Consider the following 23,188-nt stretch of genomic DNA (forward strand, 5'->3'; position numbering starts at 1 on the left):
TCACCAGGGGATTGAAATTGGAGTGGGAATGTTGGCATTGGTGGTCAGATGCTTAAAAGAGACTTTAAAGATTTGGGGGTGGCGGGGGCAGGCCATCGTGGAAGTGGGAATCTTTATTAGTACAATGCAGTGTTTTATATTTGCTGGGTGTTTTCCTCTCTGTGTCACCGGGCCCTTCTGGGTTGTCACAAGGGTCCCAAAGTGGAGACCAGCCAAGCTCACTGCCAATGAGGTGAAGGACTCATTTTAGATGGTTGCTGTCTGCAGAGGTGCCTCCTGTTAGTTAAGGCGGCGATGCTGGCTTTGCTGTGGAGGTGACACAAGGGGGTCGGAACATGCCCTGGCCTTGGGGCTCGGTGGGAAGGGGTGCACTGGGCCTCCCTCGAGGCGGGGAGCCCTCGGCCTCCCCAGGCGGGTGCAGGAAGGTGTCCGCAGGGGCCCGGGGGAGCCCTCCTTGGGGAGCCCCCGCCCGCCGCACGCTCCCTCCGCGGCCTGCTCCGGGCTCGGATGCCACTCCGCCGCGGGGTCGCCGGGCTCGGGCTGCCGCGGGGGCCGGGTCTGCTCCCGGCAGGCGGTAGGTGAGCGCCTCCCGAGGCCCGGAGCCCCCGGAGGCCCGGGGGGGGGCGGGGGGCGCTCCCCAGCCTCGCCGCTGCAGCATCCAGGGCTGCGCCCCCCCTTCCCGGGTCTCGCCTGACGTCAGGCTCTCCGCGGCGCGGGCGGGCGGGGCGGGAGGGGCGGGAGGGGCGCCGGGGCCGCAGCGGCGCTCGCTGGGGCAGAGCGGGGGGCACCTGCGGGCGCGGGGAGGCGCGGGGCTGCCGCAAGGAGGGGCGGGGCGCGGGGGGCGGCGCGGGGGCGCGGCGCGGGGCGGGGCGGGGCGGGCGGGCGGCGCCCGCGGGGCCCGTGACATCAGCGGCGCCGGGCGCCTGCGGCTGGAGGAGGCGGCTCGCCGCGCTGCGCACCTGCCGGGAGCTCGCCGCTCGCGCCGCGGCCGGGATGTCGGCGAAGGAGAGGCCAAAGGGCAAAGTGATCAAGGACAGCGTGACCCTCCTGCCCTGCTTCTACTTCGTGGAGGTGAGTTGGGCCGGCTCCGGGGCGCCACGGCTACGCGGGTCCTGCGCGGCCGGGGGCGGTCGCTGGTTGCTCCGGAGCCCCCCCCCCTCCCCAAGCGCGCCCGCGAGCGGCGGTCCCCAGGGCGGGTGTCCCCAGGGCGGGTGCCCCAGGGCGGGTGTCCCAGGGCGGGTGGGTGCCCCAGGGCGGGTGTCCCAGGGGCGAGTGTCCCAGGGCGGGTGTCCCAGGGCGGGTGCCCCAGGGCGGGTGGGTGCCCCAGGGCGGGTGTCCCAGGGGCGGGTGCCCCCGGGCGGGTGTCCCAGGCCGGGTGTCCCAGGGCGGGTGTCCCAGGGCGGGTGCCCCAGGGGCGGCCTGCGGGCGGAGGTACCTGTGTGAGTGAGCGTGCGCCGCGGCCCGCAGCGGCCAGGATGCCCGCGCTCGGGGCTTGCGCTTGCAGCCTCCCGGATGGAGAACTCTGAGCTTTCGGTGAGAATTCAACTGCACCCGGCCGTGCTCGGGGTGTACGAGGTCTGGGGACGTCTAGAGAGCCCTGGAATTACTGATGGCTCTGTTTAAAAACAGCAACACATCCCCCCGATTATAATGACTGGGGTGCTCCCATCTACTCCTAATACTGGGTCTGCATCTCTAGTCTATTGGCCCTTTTCCATGGCTAACAAAAATTGTACATATACACGGGAACTTCTATATATGTAGGGATGTATATATGGACGTATAATATTTTTAAAAATATGTGACCCTCATCTGCTTTTGCATGATCTGTACATGTGCTTTTATTTGGGGCTGAGCAGTCTTACTGATAAGCAACTAACAGGCAGATGTAGTCATAATGACCCTCTAACTTACCAAAATGCAGTGTTGAAGAAAGGAACGATTTATGGGAGGGTTATAAAGATTGACAGGTACAGTGATTCCATGCACTGTGGTCCATTGCATTAGGAAGACATTTTTTTAAGCAAGAGGTTTATTAAGTCATAGGTAGAAAAGAGATGCATTGAATAGGTTTTGGGAAATTAGATGATTTTAGTCATAAAATTATGTTCTGTATTTAAAGTCCGGATTGCAATAAGGAATATAGGACTGTTGCTGAATTATAAACGTCCTTCATTGGTTGTCTTTTCAGACAAATATGGAGGTTTAGCACTTCCAAGTACATATACTAGATTGTGTATTTGATGATTGTGAGGCTTATCTATATTGAGGGATAGCCACTGCCTTGAAACTTAGGGGAAGGGACGTTGTCAGATTGTTCTGATAGAGAATAGTATATTTGCAAATTTCTCTTAGGTGTCCGAGATTTGAAAAATGGTTTCAGCTTAAGAAAGATGTATGTGACTTGCATAAGTCTCAGAAAAATGATGAGTGACTCCTTCATCCATGACCCATAGGGGGGAAAAAAGAAAAAAAATAGAGATATGCTGTTTATTTAAAGTAATTAATGGATTCATTTATTTTTGCCCTTTTTCACAAGGGATTTTGAGGTCATGGTTTAGATAATTTTGTTGAAAGATAATAGAGAGTTGTCTCCAGAAAGATGTGGGCAGCAGAAGATTCTGTGATGAAAAGGGAAAATAAATAGAAAGAAAATGGAATACCTGACTTTAAGCTACATCATGTCAGGCCACTTGTCGCATTGTGCTAAGCCACTGTGGTTTTATACTAAAGCACTTTCATCCATCTCTGGACCCCTTATGTGTACTAGGAGAAATCAGTTCATTTCTGGGTTCCACCTTCAGGATGGAGCACACCTGAGGTCAGCTAGAAGCTGACCACATATGCACTGCAGTTGTATGGCTTCAAGGAAAATACTCTTATGAAAAAGGATGCAAACCAGGGAATTAAGGACTTGCCTTTAAGGAGTCTTTTGAAGTACCTTCCACAGGGTACATGTCCCTTAATCTAAAATTTTATAAGTTAAAATACCTCATAATGCATTTGAAACATATCTCTAGGAACAAGCATTTCACAAATGTCACTTCTTTTCCATGAGTGGAAATAGCCCCAAATCATTACATTCCCACTGACCTATTCAGAGACCCTTTACAAATTCCTTAGCAGGGCAAGCTCTCAAATAATTACTTGAAGACTATGTGTGGAGTTTGAGCATTAATGACATTATATCTTGGGAGTAACAGATTTCAAAGTGAGAGTCACAAAAATTGGGTTGCAAATTATCTCCCTGAAACTTCAATGTGTGATGAACAACTAAAGAGCCTCTAGACAATTGGGGGAGACAATTAGTATACCAATTATTTAAGGAGTTGACAGGATGCACTACCAAGCTTCTTTGGAATGACTCATTTTGAAGCTAGTGAGAATGAACTTTATATCTCCTTTGGAGGATGAATACATAGGAATTAACATGTCACTAAAATGCTCTAGAATAATGACACGTCGTTTTACAACATCGTTTCCCAAGACCTTAGTAACTAAATGGAAAAGTGAAACATGAGTGAATCCTTCATCACAGATCAGTCCAAAGCACCTATCTCAAGCCTTTCTCTGTTACTTCAGATAATAATTAAGCCACCTCTCCCCAATTTCCAGAGGTGTTTTGGGTTCCAGAGCATTCCTGAAATTGACCTATTTTAGTGGACAGGAATGGAGAGAGTAACCAACTGAGAGCTAGTAACAGTTTGTACAGTCATAATGGTGACCATTTATGAAGCACTTACTAGGTACTAAGAATAAAGGAAGCCAAGTGCTCTACCTGCACCATCGCATTCAGTTTTCAGAGGTTCTCATTAAGAAAGATGCTATTATTATCTATGTTTTAGAGAACAAGAAACAGAAACTCAGGTAAGTTGAACAACTTGCCCAGGTTTACAAAGCAAGGTCAGAGGTAGAGCTGGCTGTTGATTCAGAGCATGTGCTCCTAACCACTGCCCCCAACTGTCTCTCTCGACACGCTGAAAGAATATTCACACAGACAAAGTTACTGCCTTTGGTATCCCACAGGTAAACACAGGGGACTGTAGTTTGAAGTAAGGGTACATGGACCAAGGTAACAGTTTTGCCTGATAACAGACCATCTTCCTCAGCTGAGTTCTTCTTTCACAGGATGATGCTAGGCACAAAAGGTTGCTGAAGAGTGTCCACTCCCCATACTGACTGATTCACTAGTTAGGGGCCAGAGTCCCCCCCCCCAGTAAGTCCCCATGGCCAGGTACAGAAAAAGAGTGGAGACCCCAGCATCTTGTGCAGAATGTCAAGAGTATGGAGATTAATTACATCCCTGGGGACACTGGCTTGAATTGCTCAGCCACTAAAACCAACTAATCTTGTCACAGTTCACCAATGTTAAGCAAACATTAAATTAATAGATAGAATTAATTTTTCTTACATCTTTGGTTTATGCTGCCAACTGTCTGCTGATGAAGGCTGATGGGTGACAGTAATTAAATATATTAATATTACATGGTGATTTAAATTTACCATGATGATTTCCAGCACAGTACCTTGCTTTTTGAACAAGTTTGTTAATTTGGTTTTGCATTGTTCAACTTGAAAGGAGCTCTCAAAAAAGCATATCCAAGGCCTTATCAAGTTGAACAGAAAAGCAGGTTAAAAAGGAATGTTCCACTGAAGAAAAGGTTTCTTTTGCCTTTAAAGTTGCAAAGCACTCTCCAACTGTTGGTTGTATCACTTACAGTGGCAATTGCAACCAGCAGCACCCATAGATTAGTAAAAGGTCTTTCAAGCTTAATCACCCAATATTACATTTGATAAGGCTGATTTTCTGGGTACCTAATGCATTTCCTTCATACAAGGCATCATAATGGTTGTACCTGTGCTCAGACTCACCATTTGGTTCTCATTAGTCATCCTGCTCAAGGATATGAGTTCACATCAATCCAGTATGTAATATAAACAAATGACAAATACCTTTGAAGCCAAAAAGACTCTTAATAAATAAATAGGAAAGAGATTCTTTTCATTTAAATGTTCTATTTTATGACATACATTTTTATTACTAATTTAATGGATTTTTAAAATGGAAGTAGAAGAGCTGTATTTGGCCAATATGCAAGGATACTTTTATAGGATCACAGAGACAGATAGTTTGAAATTTTTGTTTTTTGCGCGCGCGCGCACACACACACTCCCCCTCCACATATAGGCAGGCACAAACAGAGGTCAAGTGAGAGTACATCTATCTCCATTAAGCATAAAATAGCAGTATCAGAAGCAGTACAGAATCAGAATATTTTAAACACAACAAACTTGAAATCATACAGGAAGTTTTCACTAGTGTGAATGTTGTACTTAACAATGGTTGTATTTCAGGATTTTGTTAATTCAGGCTAATTATTATGGGGTTGGAAACCAGACAGTGTGTTAAGGAGTAAAAGCCATTGTTTCTCAGTTGCCGTTCTACCTGGAGAAGTTCCAACAGCCTTTGTTTGAGCACAGATACCCTAGTTAGGTCAGTCTAAACACCATGCCCAGACATTCTGGTGTCCTGATAAAATGTTAATCTGATTTTTTTTTTCCTGCTGGGAAGTGTCCGCAGATTCTTAATTGTAGCAAACCTTAATTCACAAGACTTCTGTTCTAGCTCATGATCTATATGAAAATTATATAACTCATTTGATCTTCTTGCTGGGAAATATAGCTAGCTTATTTCCTTCTACATAAACTTTGGCATCAGTAAGAAGTACAAAATCACATTTCTGCATTGCACATACCAAAATAGTAACTGTAGGCTTTTCCCTTTTCTGGGTGGCATAGAGAAATAGTCTGCTCAAAGAAGTCCTGCAAACCCTGCCAACAGAGATGAGCTGACAAATTTTTCCTCCTCTTTTAGAGTCACAATGCACAAAGTTCTTTGATGAAAAACAAGAAGGAAATAGAGATTAGATGCCTAAGTTTTAGAGAGACTAAATGAGGACATTTCCACAAATACAAAGTATTGATAAATATGCAGAACCTGCTATTAGGGAATTCTGTGCTCTTCCTAGGCACCATCACCATCCTACTGTGTCTCCATGGCCAAGTCGCTCGTAATGTCCTTTGGCCCACTTTTCTCTAATAGGAAAAAGAGAAAACATTTGGCTTCTACCAACCTCAAAGGAGATTAAGAATAATAGTAGTAGTAATAAAACAGAGTAATCAATTTCAGTCCTCCTCTGCTTGACAGACGCTGCCCATACTTTATTTTTCATCCTGAGGACTACCCTAGAAGGTAGCATTAATATTGCATTAAAGTATTAACAAGAAGATATTATTATCCCTATTTTTTAAATCAGCAAACCGTAGCTGAGAGAGCTAAATGTTTCTGGCAACAGATGGCAATGAAGTGAAGCAGCCGGGATCTGAGTGCTGGTCCATCTCACTCTTGCATTGCCATCACACTGCTCCCCCTCTCCCATGCTCTAATAATAAAGGTAAATGTAACAAAGTGGGAATGGGGATAATGACCTCTACCATGCCTGGGTATCATGGTATCTAAAGGCATGTCCTTGAAAGATATCTGGTTGGGGCTTCTTCTAAGATGTACAGTCAAGTTTTTCTCCTTTATTCAGCTACTGAACTTGGCTCTGTTAGCACTGTCTCCTACTCACAGAAAGTGATTTAATCCTGACATGGAGGTATAGATGACACAGTATCTGTCCACCTAAATAATGTGTTTCCTTTGGGATGGCGCAGGGCACCCAAGAGCCTCCTGTGGAGACTGAGCACCTAGGTAAGGAATGAGGGGTTGTTGGAACTGAAATAAAGCTTGGAAAAGGAGAATCTGCAGGTCTTCAGAAGGATGAATCCCAAAGACATAACAGAACCAGAGGGAGGCCAGGCCATGGGGGAATTAGGAGAAAATGCATGAGAACCTAGAAGGTAAGAGCGAAGTCCAAGTGAGGGTAATGGGGATCCAGTCTGTGGGCAAACCATGGAGATTCCTTTCAGCACTTGGGTTGTCTAAGCTGGCTTGTTAAATAAAAAGCACTTAAGGCACAATTGTCTGTGTTTATGTCAAGAGTGTATTACAAATATTATGCACAGCAGATTTCCCTTCCGCATATGTGTACAGCCCAGGCTATTTTTCAGGCAACCTCTCTTAAAAAAAAAAAAAAGTGAAGAAATATTGTATTACAGAATTAATTCTAATAAAATCATGCACTCCAAGAACATCTGGCCTGGTTCCTCTATCACAGATGAGAAAACTGTGGCTTGAAAAGGTTAACTGAGTTACCTAAAGAAACACTCTGGTTAACATCAGATCAGGAATAGAACCTGAGTCTCCCGACTCCTGTTCTGGTGCTTAGTCCTAATTATTACTATTTCTAGAATTCCTCATCTTAGAAAATTTCCCCCTGGATTAAACACTTAAAATACAGGTCATTCTAATTCTAACTGTACCTGTGAACAAATTGTGCTAGTTGTTTGAAAGTTGTATCTCAAGACCTAGGTTGCCTATTTCATGACATTACACTGTGTTAATCAACATGTTAAAGCAATTGTGAATGGATCTTCTACTTTCCCAAATTGCTAGGCTTTTTGAAAAGCATGGTTACAGCTAAAGATTCTAAGTTTGGAAGTGATATTTTTCTTTCTTATTGCCTAACTGCCCACCTACAATTTCACAATTGCTTCCTTTGACATGAGGTCGCTGACAGAGGGTAAAGGAAAGAGGAAACATGGAAGGAGTAAGAATATAATTTACAACATCAGTAACAAAATAACTATTATAATGTGATGTCATTTTTCACGTATATTGTCTTTTGTGATCCTTTAAATACAACTTAGCAGTAGATATTAACTCTGTTCTACAAATTAAGTAACAGACTCAAAGAGATCCAAGAAGTACTATTCTCCTATGTTGGGCACAAGAAAAAAAGAAAAGAAGTTTGTATTTAGACTGTGAAATGTCTATTTATGAGCACCTTAGCTTCTATGGTTTCTTCTGGAATTAATTAGCTGAGAAATGTACTTTCAATAATTTTCTCATGGTCAAGTGGATTTTGGACTATGAAAGCCAAGAACGGAAATACTAATTTTGACAATTAATGTGGAGGTGTTTTTTCCTGTCAGTAATTAGACCCTGAATCAATTGTCCTGTAGTTCCATTATTCTTCAGTTGTTTTGAAATCACAAAACATTTATGTTAATGTAATATAAAGGAGGATAATGTAATATAAAGGAGGATACAGCTTTCTTATTTGCTGTAACAAGATGGCTTCTGTATATTTTTCTAGAAGTGGCCTTAGAAATAGGTATAAATGAAAGAAAGGGAGAAATGTAGGTAATTAAAATCAATGAATTTAGAGGAAAAAGTAAATGAGGTATTAGTTTGTTTAGCAGACTGTTGTTTGAGAGTGGGAACCATGGAACTACTGTGAATGTGTTATTTTACAGTTTAATGTCCTCACCAAAAGCCTGGGCTGTGCAATTGCCTTAGTGGTAAAACTGCCTTTTTATAAAGTCTTAATCATGCTTCAGAAACTGAGCCCATGTGGACAGAGCCTAAAAGATACCAATTGTATATTAAGTAGTCTCCAAAAGGGGGGCTCTAAAATGAAGTACCAGAGTGTAATCTGTTTGTACCTTCATGACAGTTCATTTATTCATTGAATAAATATTTGTTGATTGCTTATTATGTGCCTTTTAGTTAAATTAGTGGAAATAATATGGAACCATTACTGGCATACTTCCTAGTCCATAGTAGAGTTTCAATAAATTTTCACTGAATGGATGGAATAAAACAACACTAACGTGAACATAAATTTGTTCTTAACTTTCTTTTTTTCAGCTAATGGAGATGTTTTTATTTATAAAGTAAGTGCTGATGAATGTCCCATAAAATATGTTGCTCTGTCTCATGAATTATTGAACAATGGAAGATTAAATCAATCTCCAAGGGTCTATATGAGTCCTCATTTCTTAATTATACTCATACTCATTTTATTTTCTAAGGCATACTTAGGGATTTTTTGAGATTTGAGACTTCAAGGAGCGGTATCATTTAAACAAAAAACACTCATCATTCTAATTTTCATAGATAACTCTTTTAGTTACATAAGACACACATTCTAGTGAACTCTGGACAAGTCACTCACTCCCTCTTCATCTCAATTTCCACATTTGTAAAATAGTGAAAATACTGTGGGCACATTCGTTTTGTGACTCTTTGATTGTGTACAAATTATATAATATGGCTAGCAATTTCTAATGCTTAGCAACTGAGTAACTAACTCAGTGCTTAGTAAATGAGTTTTCTGTTTCTCATTTGCCAACACCCAGCCACTCCTTATCTTGTCTGAAATAAACTTTTTATGTGGCTTCAGACTTTAGTAAATTCTCCAGAAAGAAGGTTGTTTTCCTGACTTTTTTGTATCACACATTTTGGTATGTTTTATAATGTGCATACACTGATAAAGTAATTTGTTTCAATATATAAATGCATACAAACAAATGCTTATTGGATTGCATGCTCATTTTTTATTGATAGAAACACACAAAATAAAATGGAAGCCACTTGCTTTGAATATCCTTACTTGACCTTGTCAGTGGGAGAAAATTCACATTTACTGAACACCTTCTATATACTGGTGTAACCCTCTACTGCAAGTCTTCACCCAAGGATGTTGGCAGGCGCACATTCTGTGAGACCTTGCCATTCTTATCTTTTTAGAATTCTGTGCTACCATATATGAACTCGGCAGCAGCTATCCAGTGCAAATTACTTATCTTCTCATGTTTCAGTTTGGCCATCTATGAAATTAAAAAAAAATATGTCCTGCAAGAAAAGATGAATCAAAGGATAATCCAATCTCTGAGAATGAATGACCTCATTAAGGCTATTAGGGTGAAATTCATTGAAATTTGTCTTTTGAGACAGTTGGGTATACCCTAAAGAATTAACAAGTTTTTGCCTCCTGTGTGATGATCTGGAGATGCTTGTATCATAGCAACTGAGATTTGAGTGATTAAAACATAGAGAGCTTCCAGTTTTAAAGATTTGGGTATATTTTATTTATTTATTAAAGATTTTGTTTATTTATTTATTTGATAGAGAGAGAGAGAAAGGAAGAGAGCACAAGCAAGAGGAGTTACAGAGGGAGAGGGAGAAGCAGGCCAGAGCTGAAGACAGACTTATAACCAACTGAGCCACCCAGGTACCCCAAGATTTAGGTTTAGATCATAAGTCTTCTCCATGGGAAAACATAAAAAGATAGGCAATTGTATACTAGAAAGAAATGAACTTTTGAAATGAGTTAGACAGGATATAATTATTTTTTCCACATTTTACTTATTTTTTTTAAAGATTTTATTTATTTATGAGAGACAGAGAGAGAGAGAGAGGCAGAGACAGGCAGAGGGAGAAACAGGCTCCATGCAGGAAGCCCAATGTGGGACTCAATCCCAGAACTCCAGGATCACACCCTGGGCTGAAGGCAGGCTCCAAACTACTGAGCCACCCAGGGGATCCCCTTTTTCCACATTTTAAAACTCCAACCTCTAGAGCAATAGAAATAGCAGGGAGAATATAATAAGTTCTCAACAAATTTGTGTTGCATTAATGTCATGTTGGTCAAGAAATTTGTCAGTTAACAGAGATAGGGAGATAGAAACTATACTGAGCCTCAGCTTTGGTCTTAGTTTTGGCCTCAGTCTTCTCTGGCTGAGTCCAAAGCCTACTTACTGATCCTTCTAGTCCAGTTAAGAAACGAGCGAAGAAATTGCTAATACTTCATCACCCAGATAAGTATTCCAACATGTAAGAAGGGCCAGGTGCAGCACCACCCAAAAGACGCCCTCTCTATGGGGGGGGGGAGGGGGGGCTATGAAAGATTTTACAGACTGCTCATTCCAAAGTTCCCATCCCACCTGCTTCAATAGGCCCTGTCCCTTCCTCCATACTGCCCTTTCATTTTAAGATTGCAGAGGTTAACACAACAGAGAGGAGAGATGGGTAATAGGAGAGTGGCTCATGAGACATTGTTAAGTTCTTATCTAAAAAAGTTGATTAGAAATTCCTTTGCTGGGGATCCCTGGGTGGCGCAGTGGTTTGGCGCCTGCCTTTGGCCCAGGGCACGATTCTGGAGACCCAGGATCGAATCCCACATCGGGCTCCCGGTGCATGGAGCCTGCTTCTCCCTCTGCCTATGTCTCTGCCTCTCTCTCTCTCTCTCTCTGTGACTATCATAAATAAATAAAAATTAAAAAAAAAAGAAAAAGAAATTCCTTTGCTGGATAATTGATAGGTCAAATAAAATATATCAGGCACATAATATACACTCAATAAATGTTAAATCAATCAATTACTTATTATATAATAAAATATATAAACTTTTATAGTGCTTAAATTAAATGATTTAATGCCAAATTTCGTGCCTGAATTTAGTAAACAACTCAGAAAATGTTTCCAAAATGTCTCTAATTCAATAATTTCTGTTTATAATGTAAAATTATATGTCACTTTAGATCTCAAAATCAGAATTTTTTTATTGTGCTATCTCAAAATTTTAGTAATTTTTAGTTACATTTCATTTCCCTGACATTATTGCATGACAATATTTTTTTTCTTTTACTCCTATGTTGTTTCATATTAGGAAATATGTATTGGACCCCAAAAGTACTGTGCTGTGTACATTTCCTTTGTAAGACCATTCAGGTAAAAATATGTATGCTTTCTCTATATGAATGAAATAATTCAAGTAATAGTGAAAATGCCTTTTAATCTAAGTATGTTAAAATTTTAATTTTTAAGAGACATCAAAAAATACATGCACAATACCAATCCCAGCAGAAATTGTAGGGTGGCATTCAAGGTATATAAAGATAAAATGTACTTAATATTAGTTTATTTCTCAATGTCTTTGTGAAGGCAAAGCTCAGAGGTGGAATCTTTTAGAAAAAGGCAGTAAGTATATGATCATGAACATGAACTCAGGTGGTAGATTTCTTGGAGTTTATAATCTAGCTAACCAGTTGTATAGTTTTGCGGGAATCATCTAATCTGTCTATGCCTCAGTTCTCTCAACTGTACTGTGGGGATGATGATAGTACCTGTTAATAGTAAGAGGTTTTGCAAAGATTGCATGAATCAGAAATGTAAACTACTTTAAATGGCATCTGGAAAATATTAGTAGCATTAAATTGATACTTGTACCCATGTCTTTAAAAGTCAGGTATATGTTCCAGGGAGAAAGAAATTACGAACCTGGAAAGATTTAAAAGTAATTACTTTCAACAATTGAGGTACAGGTCCCCAGCCTCAGGTCTTAATGTCTAATTTAGTTTAAAGAACAAAATGCTTTCCCAGACAATGCACATACTTCATTGTCTAATTATGTAAGAGGAGCCAATCTTCAAAACCTGAGGTTAAAACTGGTGATTACAAAGCTTACTATGCCAGTCTAATGCTGTATCAATATTTGGGTGATAAAACAGAAATATATTATTATTTTAAACTTTACTCTTTGATCATTGACTGATTGTAATTAGTGTTTTTGGAGCTGCAAAGATGTAATTGATATCTGGATATAAAAACATAGAACAGGGTTTTCCCATCAAACTTAACATATATATTAGGTCTGGTTGCTCATCCCTATTAACTACTATTGCTTTTTGAAGGATTTAGTTTGAGTTTCTTGTGTTCTTCAATGCTTAAAAAAAACATTATTAGAATTCTAGAAATTTATAATAGGAACATGTTCTGTGATAGAAGAAGGCAAGGATCTTTTAACATGGGGATTTTTCTTTTATCGTATTACCACACAACAAGAATTGTGTAAACACTTAACATATATGTTCAAGCTACCCATCCATGTATGTTTTTATTCTACATTGAAGCTACTGAGTATGTCCTTTGCTTTACTAGGCCCTGGGGATAGAGAATTAATAAATAAGACCATTTCTCTGTTCTCGAGGGTTTTATCACTGAAGAGAAGAGAAAAGTGAAGGAGCAACTGCCATACCATATGACAATCACTATGACAGAGGCCTTCATCTGGCCATCTCTGTGCAGTTAGAGAAAGTGATCCAAAGGAAACATCAAGGACAGAAAGCATCTGGAGCTTTAAGGATGCCCAATCCCTGGTATTTTATACCAGAAGTTCTTTACGAGGGAAAACAAAAGTGAAAATAAAAGCAGAAAACACCCAACATATAATGAAGGGTTCTTAAGATATTACCAAAAAAAAAAATTAAAATTGCATTGGAGAAACTACACAGGGAAGAAATTTAAGACCTTGGAAATCAGATGATTAAGAGCGTGATTTAAAAGTACCAAGTACTTTTCACCCTTGATGCCTCTGTTTAAACCCCTCGCATGCATGGCCAGCTCTTGCCTCTGTCCTTAAGTGGCATTTCCACTGAAGCCTGGGGCTATTCTTTCCTGAAAAGCACCAGACTAATGCCAGCTGGCGACATGTGCCAGAGTGGCAGCAGGGTGTAGCGGGGCTTGTGCTTCCAGGGAATTTAACAGATAGGGTTCCCCACTCTGACTTGCTACTCAGAAGCTGAGCATGCCATTTAGCTTCTCTGGTGGTAGCAGGGTCGGTAGCAGGGTCTCTTCTCAAGATTTATCTTAAAATTCCCAAAGGGGTCATGAGTATTAAATTAGATAATTTATGGGGAAATGCCTAAATAACAACCCAATAAAAATTCTTTTCTTCTTAGACCTGAGTTACTGCTCAATAAATCCTACCTTCAGTAACTAAAAGGGAACTCAGCTGTAGAAAAGATAGGTAGTAGATTTGAGCACAAGAAGCAATTTTCATGTTTGGATGCTGAAGAAGTTGGTAGAGAAACTATGTAATAGTAAAGAAGCAGTTTTTTTTTTCCCCCAAAGGGCACATATTCCCTGAAACACCCTCTTCCCCTTTGGCAATCCCAGCCATTGTAGCAATGTTGAGGGGAAAGCAGGTTGACAGCCGTGAGCAAAGAAGTTTACAGCATGTGTCCTGGAGGTAGACGCCTGGGTAGGAATCTGAGTGCTCCCACTCACCAGCTTCGTGACCCCTGGACAATTCATGTAACCTACATCTGCCTCAGTTTCTCATCTGTAAATTGGGAATATCCTTTAGAAGGTGTGGACTGAATGCAGCAGTCTTTTATTGAATTTACCACAGTATCTGGCACCCACATGCCCAACACAAATGCTATGTGAGTGTTAAGATATTGTTCATGTTTTCTGTGTAATAGTAATGTCCTGACTTCTTTTGATTGAATTTGGTGGACATTTACTGACCACCTAAAACTTCCAAAGCACTGTGAGATACACAGTTCTCACTTTTAAGTATATAATCTTAGGACCAGGGCTGAAATATACAGAAAACTATAATACAAGGCCGACAAACAGGTCCTTCAATAAAATATATATGGAGTACAGGAGTCAAGAGTCTTCAGTTCTGAATGAAGAGCATGGAGAAGGTTTCAAGGAGAAAAAAATCATGTGATCTTGACCTTTATGAGGACAATTTTTATGGGACACGAATGTGAAAATGTAATGTGAAGCAGAGACAACAACATGCCTTTTGAGACATCAGTGTGATGGGAACATAAGCTGTTTGTGGGTTGAGACAGTGGAAAGTAGGTATGGAGCAAAATTAAATGAGAAAGGCAGACTAGGCTATATAATGTTAAAGGTCATAAGTACCATTCTAAAAAATTGGCACTTATTTTGGTTATTGGTGGGACACTCTTAAAGGCATGATCAGATGTGAACTCTAGAAAAATCAGCCTAGAAGCATTGTAGAGGATGAAATGAATCACGCAGAGGACAGAGGTAATACATTACAGAGGGTAGTGACCATGTAAAAGAAATGGAATAGAATGTTTCTGAAATCATGCCAGCATATGGAGAATTCTAGAACTAAATGGCAATGTAAGCAACCCCTCATTTCACTGACAACAGATGAGGCCCAGAAAGGTTAAATGACTTGCCTCAAATTCCAGAAGCTAGTGGAATAAATGAGGGGAGAAACTGGCTTCTCCTGGCTCTAAGGTTGGCATTGGTTTCCTTCTATCACACTGCCCTGTTTGAATTTGTACCTATGCATGCTATTGAAACCACAGCCAGTTTATTTCTGAAAACTAGTTTAGAAACCTTGAATGATGTTATAGACTCATTCTTGACCTGTTCCTTCCCTTAACAATACTACACGTTAGTGTGTTGTTTTTTATAACCCATATTTTTGAGATTCATTGTAGTTCATCTAAATATGCTGCAATTCAGATAGCCTTATAAACTATAAAGCCCTATACCATATTGAAGTATATATTATTGGTAATTATCATTGCCAATATTTTAAGGAAACATTATCTCTATTAACTACAAGGCAAAAATTACTGAGGAATGTCATTAAATATTGCATCGTAGGAAGTGGAAAATTCTATCATCGCTGTGCTGACCTATGACAATCTCCTTTGTGGCACAAATTTAGTAAAATTCCTTTGATCTGCTGATATTTCTTCTGTTTTGAACTTGATTTCAATATATTGTGTAAACGTTTTAAATTTCACATTTTATACAATTTGGGGATACTTCATCAGAATTGATTCCCAGCCTCTCATTTAAAATTTCTTATTCAGGGACACCTGGGTGACTCAGTGGTTGAGTCCGTGATCCTGGAGTCCGGCATTGAGTCCCACATCAGGCTCCCTGCAGGGAGCCTGCTTCTTCCTCTGCCGTGTCTCTGCCTCTCTCTTTGTGTGTCTCTCATGAATAAATAAATAAAATCTTTAAAAAATAAAATAAAATTCATTATTCATAAAAAAATAAATAAAATGAAATTTTTTATTCACTTTTAAACATGTTCTTTTTCTTGTAGATTACCTCTTGCACATGAGTAGTATGAATATACACAATTATGTTCTTTGATTCTTGTGCCAATTATTCTTATGAAAAGCAAAGAAATTTCGCTCTGAAATTTCTTGTGCAAGTGTTGTTTAAATTATCTTGTAGCAATAATGCACAATTTTCCACCAGCAGCCTTGGCCCAGATTGGCATCTTACTCTTTTCTGACAGCTAAATTCTTTGATACCTAAGAGGCATCTTTACTTTTATATTTCCAGAACAGAACCTCGGATTTCTCTTACTCAATCTTCTCCCAGCCTTCCCTCTTTCCATAAATGATGCCACTGACCTGATTGCTCAAGCCTTGCATCCTTCAAATCAGCCTTTAGTCTTTTTCCTTCAGTGACCAGACCATCAACAACAAGTCCTGTCACTTCTGTCTCCTAAATCATATCCAGGTCGGGCAACTTCTCCACACTACACCTGCGTAAAAGCTGCCATCACGTCTTGCCTGGCTTACTGCAAGTGCCATGCAGCCACTAGCATGGATGCTCAGTGGGTGCAGAGAGTTTGCTCTTTTGTTTACTGCTGTCTTTCTCACTCGCAGAGCAGTGTCTAGTGCGTACAGTATATTCAAGAAGCATTTGCTGAGTTTTGATGAGTCTTCTAAATTTTCACCCTGCTTCTACTTTGACCCACTACAATCCATCCTCAACCCAACAGCCAGAGTGATGTTTGTAAAACAGATTTCAAGTCATATTACACCTCTGCTTAAATTCTCCAAAGCATTTCCAAATGTACTGTGAATAAACGATTAACTCCGGCCACAGCCTTCAATTCTTTGCAAAGCTTGGCCCCAAGAGGCTCCACCTTTGACTTCTTACATCACTTCTCCCTTTTGACTCTGCCTTTTACCTGGTTTTTATATGTTCTTTCTTGCCACATCAAGTCTCTGCTTAAATGAAACCTTACTTAGGTAGGTCTTCTCTGATCTAAGGTAGCAATCCAGGCACTCAATTACCATAGCCATCTTTTTTTATCTTCTTTAGAGTATACACTCCTTCTTGTACCATATTTTTTAAATTTTTATCTGCCTTCCTTAGCTAGAACGAGATCTTTATGAGAAGAAAGACTTTGTTTGATCCTATCTGTGTTCCCAGGACACAGAGCAAGGCCTAGTGCTTGCAGGCTCTCAGTAGATATTTGTTGAATAAATAAATAAACAAAGGAGCATTTAATATTATATATGTTAATTGGCCCTTTGCGACTATGATCCCACCAGTATAGGAGGATTTCATAAGACTCTACATTCCCGATGGCCATAAGAAAGGAAAAGAATGGAATTGACCTGTAATTACTCTAGGCCAAGAGCAAGGTAAACTCTCCCAAATGAGAAGGAGAGTTTGTTCTTATTATCAACATGCTAGAAGCAAATTAAGTTATCTGACCTAGATAAAATGTCATGATAGATTCCATAAAATGTTTTGCTAAAATTGATATCTATTGTCGATTTGTATTTTTTAAATAGGCCTCAAAAAATCAATATTATCTGGCAAATATAATCTTTTGAAACACATTTCTTTTGTTTGCCTTGTCCTCTAAAACTGTTGTAATTTTCTCTCAAGAATTGCTTCTACTATTTTTACTCACAAGTTCCTTAGCAGATGATAATTAGACGAATCAATCTCATTTTTTTTGAAAACCATTTTCCTAATCTTCAGGTAATTTCTTTCCATCCTCTATATTGCTACATAAAAATAGGAAATTCACACTTTTTTCTTGGCTACAACATAACTAGAGAATAAAATTCTTAATGCCTGCCTATATGGATTTTTAAAAATATCTTTTTAAATCTCATTTTAAATGCAAACGAAAGATGTCTGTGATTTTATTATGTATATATATCAATTCTATATCTGTGCCCAAATTAGTGCATACCATCTGTTAAAGTTCTTCCATTCAAAAGGAAGTTTCGTTGATGAGTATTTCAAAAGATGATACTTCTGAAGATAAGTGTGTTAGAAGGAACCATTGTAATTTTTTTTAATTTAAATCCAATTTACCAGCATATAGTATAACACCAGTGCTCATCATATCACGTGCCCTCCTTAGTGCCCATCACCCAGTCACCCCATCCCCCTCACTACCTCCCCTTCTGCAGCCCTTTGTTTCCCAGAGTCAGGAGCCTCTCATAGTTTGTCTTCCTCTCTAATTTTTCCCACTCAGTTCCCTCTGCTTCCCTTATGGTCCCTTTCACTATTTCTTATATTCCACAAATTAATGAACCCATATGATAATTGTCTTTCTCCAACTGACTAATTTCACTCAGCATAATACCCTTCCAGTTCCATCCATGTTGATGTAAATGGTAGGTCTTCATCCTTTCTGGTGGCTGAGTAATATTCGGAAGCATTGTAATTTAATTCATTACATTGTCTGGTAGTAAAATATAGTATAGGACAACAGTGTATAAAACTACTTTTTCCACAAATACTATAAATATTTTGCTCAGATCATTCTTAAGAACAAATTGAAGGGTTCTGGGTGGCACAGTCAGATTAACGAGCTACCTTCAGCTCGGGTCCTGATCTCAGGGTCTTGGGACTGAACCCCACATCAGGCTCTCTGCTCAGCGGCAAATCTGCTTCTCCCTCTTCCTGACACTCCCTCTGCTTGTGTTCTCTCTCTCTCTCTCTCTATATATATATATATATATTTATTTATATGTATATGTATATATGTATATGTATATATAGCGGTTTACCGCTGCCTGCAGCCCAGGGTGTGATCCTGGAGACCCTGGATCGAGTCCCACGTCAGGCTCTCTGCATGAAGCCTGCTTCTCCCTCTGCCTGTGTCTCTGCCTCTCTCTCTCTCTCTCTCTCTCTGCATCTCTATGAATAAATAAATAAAATCTAATATATATATATATCCCTGTCTAACAAATAAAATTTAAAAAATGAAGTAGAATACAAAGAATAAAAGTTTTTTTTAAAAAAAAGCCAGAGAAGTACCAAAAAGAAGAAAAATATGACCATTATTCTGAAAACAGATGAGGGTCTTAAAATATGTTTCTATAGAACTGTAAAGGCTATTAATACATGGGTAGAAAAATGGTGTAGCTGGAAAAATGGGCAGTTTCAGGAAGACTGCTGTCTGCAATGACTAAGGTGCATCACATTACTGAAGGAAATTATTTTCACTCAAAAAATTAATTTACTATATTTACATACATGCATATGTACTTGGAAGTCACTCTGATGTATATTAGTGGAAATATAGAAATGAGTAAGATTAGGCCCCCACTTTAAGGAAATTTTCATTGAGAAGCAGAGCAAAGACTCCAACTAACCTATAGCAGATAACTATTATAAAGAACAGCATATAAAAATTTCCTGAAAAGAAGAACTAGGGAATTAAGAATGAGGAAATTACTCTCAAAAAGAATTACCATGTAAAGAATTATGAAAAAGGGGACACTTGACAAGTATATTACTAATAGTTATAGCAATAGCAATAATAATACTAACATTTATAAGCTATTCTTCATCCCAAGTATTGTTGAAATTACTTGTAGTGGCTCCTTTCATACTTTCAACTACCTGTGATGATGGGTACATACTGTCAATGTACTGATTTCATGGATAAGAAGACTGAGACTTAAGGAAAACATTTCCAAGTTCACATTGGTGGTAGTGAGTAGAAGAGCTGATATTAGAACCCCCTGGTTGCCTTGAAAACCATATGACCCCATTGGTTTGACTACAGTATGTGGAATTCAGAGTGTCCCTTCCTGTTTATACATTCACATGTACACACACAGACACATGCACACTATAGGATTAGAACTCTCATTTCATGGCTATATCTTCATTGGTACAGTTAAGCAAATTCTAAAGTAATCATCCACAAAATTCAATGCCAAATAATGTCTTTCCTAGAGAAGATTTGCTTAATTTTCAGATTAGACATGTTGACTAAGTCTTGTTCACTTTTCTGCAGAAGACATCAAACACTTCACTGGAGCAGTAGTATCTTAAACTGAGATGATCAAACGTCTTTTAGGTGGGCATTAGGGGTCTCAGATCTGATTCCCATTTACAAAATATCTTTGTAAGATCTAAAATATGAACTAAAGGCATCAGGGAAAGAGGAAAGAAGATGGGTCATCAAATCTGGTTTAAAAGTGAAATACTTAACATTCACATTAATGGAGGGAAGACTTTTACTGACTTCATGGAGTCAGTACTTTTAAGATAATGTCTATTTATGTTAAACTGATACATATTTTTGGGGATCCCTGTGTGGCGCAGCAGTTTGGCGCCTGCCTTTGGCCCAGGGCGTGATCCTGGAGACCCGGGATCGAATCCTATGTCGGGGTCCCGGTGCATGGAGCCTGCTTCTCCCTCTGCCTGTGTCTCTGCGTCTCTCTCTCTCTCTGTGACTATCATAAATAAATAAAAATTAAAAAAAATTTAAAAACTGATACATATTTTTAATTAAAAATTTGCAAGTAAGACCTTTAATTAGAACTTTAAGCTAAACAGCCCTCCCGCCATTAATTGATGCTAGTTGTATTTCATTATCCTAAAACTAATATCATTTTTGAAAAAAAAGAAAAGCATAGAATAGTGGTTAAGAAATAAGACTTTGGAGCTCCAATCCATGGGCTCAAAATCTGCCACTTACTAGAGGAGACGGAACAGAAAATTGGCTGGTACATAGTAAGTGCTATATGCATTATTTGTTAAATTAAAACTAAAATATATTTAAGTGGATTTACATGAAAAATCTCCATCACACACATGCAGTGCAAAGCTGGTCGACACTCAAAGCTCCTATGCGTGTATTACAGGAAAGGGAATGGTGAGGAGAAATGATCAGATGTTTGAGTGATCAAATGATCGTGGGTTCTAATGAGAGAAATGTGAGTGTTTTGGTGTACTTTTTGTTCTATTGGAAAGTATCAATCTGAATAACAGGAGGACAATGCCAGATTAATCTCTCTATATAATTAGTTTTTCTAATAAACCTAATTCTCACCTCATTACAAAAAGACTCTTGAGAAGAGGAGGCATAATGTTGTTTTCTAAATTTGGTGTTTTTTTTTTTTTTTTAACTGAACAACCAGATACCACAGATGGTCAAGAATGTCTTCATCAAAAATCTGCCCTGTTTAGTCAAATAAATATTGTATCCTCTACAAGTAACAAAGTCTTAAGCTAAACAATTCTTAATACATGTGTGATATAAGTTTTCAGATTCTGAAAGTATTTATTGCAGTATTAAATTATTAAATGATGTACTACATGCCCATCATGTGCCAGAAACAATACTATGCCCTAACTCAGCAAAAAATAAATATCCCTGGAAAACTCACTTCATGGTTCATGTACCTCAGTGGGAGATGGAGACAGAGTGATGAAAAATAAACAGGTGAATTTCAGTTAATGACCACAAAGAAAAAAAAAGCGAGATGGTAGAAGGTTAGAGAGGGAAGGATGGATCAAGTCTTCCTTCATTAGAAAGTACAGGAAGTCATCATTAAATGATGAAAAGAAGCCAGTCATACAAAGAGCCAGAGGAAGAGCACAAAAAAAAGGAATGGCAAATGTGAAGGTAGAAGTGAATTAGACTATTTAGGAAAAGCGTGGAATTTTAGGAAAAGTGTGGAAACCAACTAGATATGGTGGGCAGGCGGTTGGGGCGTTGTATAAATATCCTACAAGAAGATGGAAGAGAAGAGAAAGAAAAGAAAAAAAGATGAAACAAGAGTCAGTCCATGCAGAATTTTATATTCCATGATATGACATTTGAATATTATTCAAGTAGAATGGAAGGTACTAGAATGATTAAGATAGGGAAGGATGTGACTGAAAATATTTTCCAAAGACCCTTTGGTTTGCTGAGTGGATAGTGGATAGGTGGGGGGGGGGGGGGGGGGAGGAAAAGTGAAAGTACAACACCAGTTAGGAGGTTGATCCGGGAGCAAGGGTGAGGGACAACGGCATGGGCTCATAGCAGGCTGGTAACAGAGGTCGGTGAATTAGAGATATGTTCTGAAAGCAGAAGCCGTAGTGCTTATGAAGGTTTTAACTCTGAGATTGGAGAAGAGTGGTGAGAGAAGGGGAGATCATCATTTGTTTCTACTTAAAGATGCACTGATCCTATGTGTGACATGTGCACAATAATAAATTGCTCTTCTACATCCTTCCTTCTCAGTTGCCTATATTGGCATCATCGGTGGTTAGCCTGTATTTCCTTGAACTCACCGATGTCTTCAAACCCGTGCACTCTGGATTTAGCTGCTATGACCGGAGTCTTAGCATGCCGTATATTGAACCAACCCAGGAGGCAATTCCATTCCTCATGTTGCTGAGTTTGGCTTTTGCTGGACCTGCAATTACGGTAAGAACTGCCCCCCAATGATGTTTGTCAGTCTACAAAAACTAAGAATGACCATGTTTGTGTAATAAACGCGTTAAAAACAAAAAGTAGAACTTGAAATCTTGAAACAGAAAGATCATGTCTTTGAGATATTGTGAAAACGACATGTGACTTAATAGTTGAAAATCACTGGCAATAAAAGTTAAGATTGGGTCGCCTGGATAGCTCACCGGTTGAGTGTCTGCCTTCGGCTCAGGTCCTGATCCTGGGTTCCAGAATCGAGTCCCACCTTGGGTTCCTCGCAGGGAGCCTGCTTCTCCCTCTGCCTATGTCTCTGCCTCTCTGTCTCTCTGTGTCTCTCATGAATAAATAAATAAAATCTTTAAAAATAAATAAATAAAAGTTAAGATTATATAATTACAAACTTGATGGGTCTCTAATGTTCAGTTTTATAAATCGTTCTCAAAAATGTTTGTAACTACATAATTCTCCTTGAATAGCTAGTATGACATTTCTGATATGCTCCCTAATTAATGTGTTGATTTGGTATCTGAAGTCTGGAAAGCTGGAGGGGAAAAACAAATAATTATATAGCCAAGAACTTTCTTCTCACAAGGCATGTTGATATCACAGCTAGATTTTTTTTACTGGATTAGCACTTTTTATTGATTATGAGCACTGAACATCAACAATTATAAAGTAGAAAGGGCATGATTCACATTCCTGGCATGTTGGTGCACACAGGCACGCACACACAAAAATAAAATACTTTAGATGCAAAACAAGTATTTGCATTTTTAAATATATACTATAAAGAAATGCCCTAACCTACTGAAATTAAATTTAAAACATAGTTATTTTTAGTTTGCTAACTTACACATTATGAATAAATGCATTTTCATTAATTCATTAATAAATAAGACCGGACAAGCCTTTCTACCATCTCTTCTGCCCCCAAAATCCTACATAAAGGACAAGGAACATGTTTCAAG

At 39.5% G+C, this 23,188-nt stretch overlaps 1 protein-coding gene across 2 annotated transcripts in view; it reads left to right on the top strand.

The window, feature by feature from the left end:
• The first annotated feature begins 905 nt into the window (after positions 1-905).
• PLPPR4 (phospholipid phosphatase related 4) overlaps positions 906-23,188 on the top strand; it is a 40,435-nt gene continuing 18,152 nt past the window's right edge. Inside the window, exons 1-4 of one of the 2 annotated variants that reach the window (XM_077905559.1) lie at positions 946-1,071; positions 10,079-10,181; positions 11,619-11,680; positions 22,032-22,217. In XM_077905559.1, coding sequence (XP_077761685.1) covers positions 11,624-11,680; positions 22,032-22,217 — 243 coding nt within the window. In that variant the 5' untranslated portion in view covers positions 946-1,071; positions 10,079-10,181; positions 11,619-11,623. Of the gene's footprint in view, positions 1,072-10,078; positions 10,182-11,618; positions 11,681-22,031; positions 22,218-23,188 lie in introns of both variants that reach the window. The other variant, XM_077905558.1, reaches the window with a different exon arrangement.

This window comes from Canis aureus, chromosome 8 (assembly GCF_053574225.1).
Source record: "Canis aureus isolate CA01 chromosome 8, VMU_Caureus_v.1.0, whole genome shotgun sequence".
Classification (NCBI taxonomy): domain Eukaryota; kingdom Metazoa; phylum Chordata; class Mammalia; order Carnivora; family Canidae; genus Canis; species Canis aureus.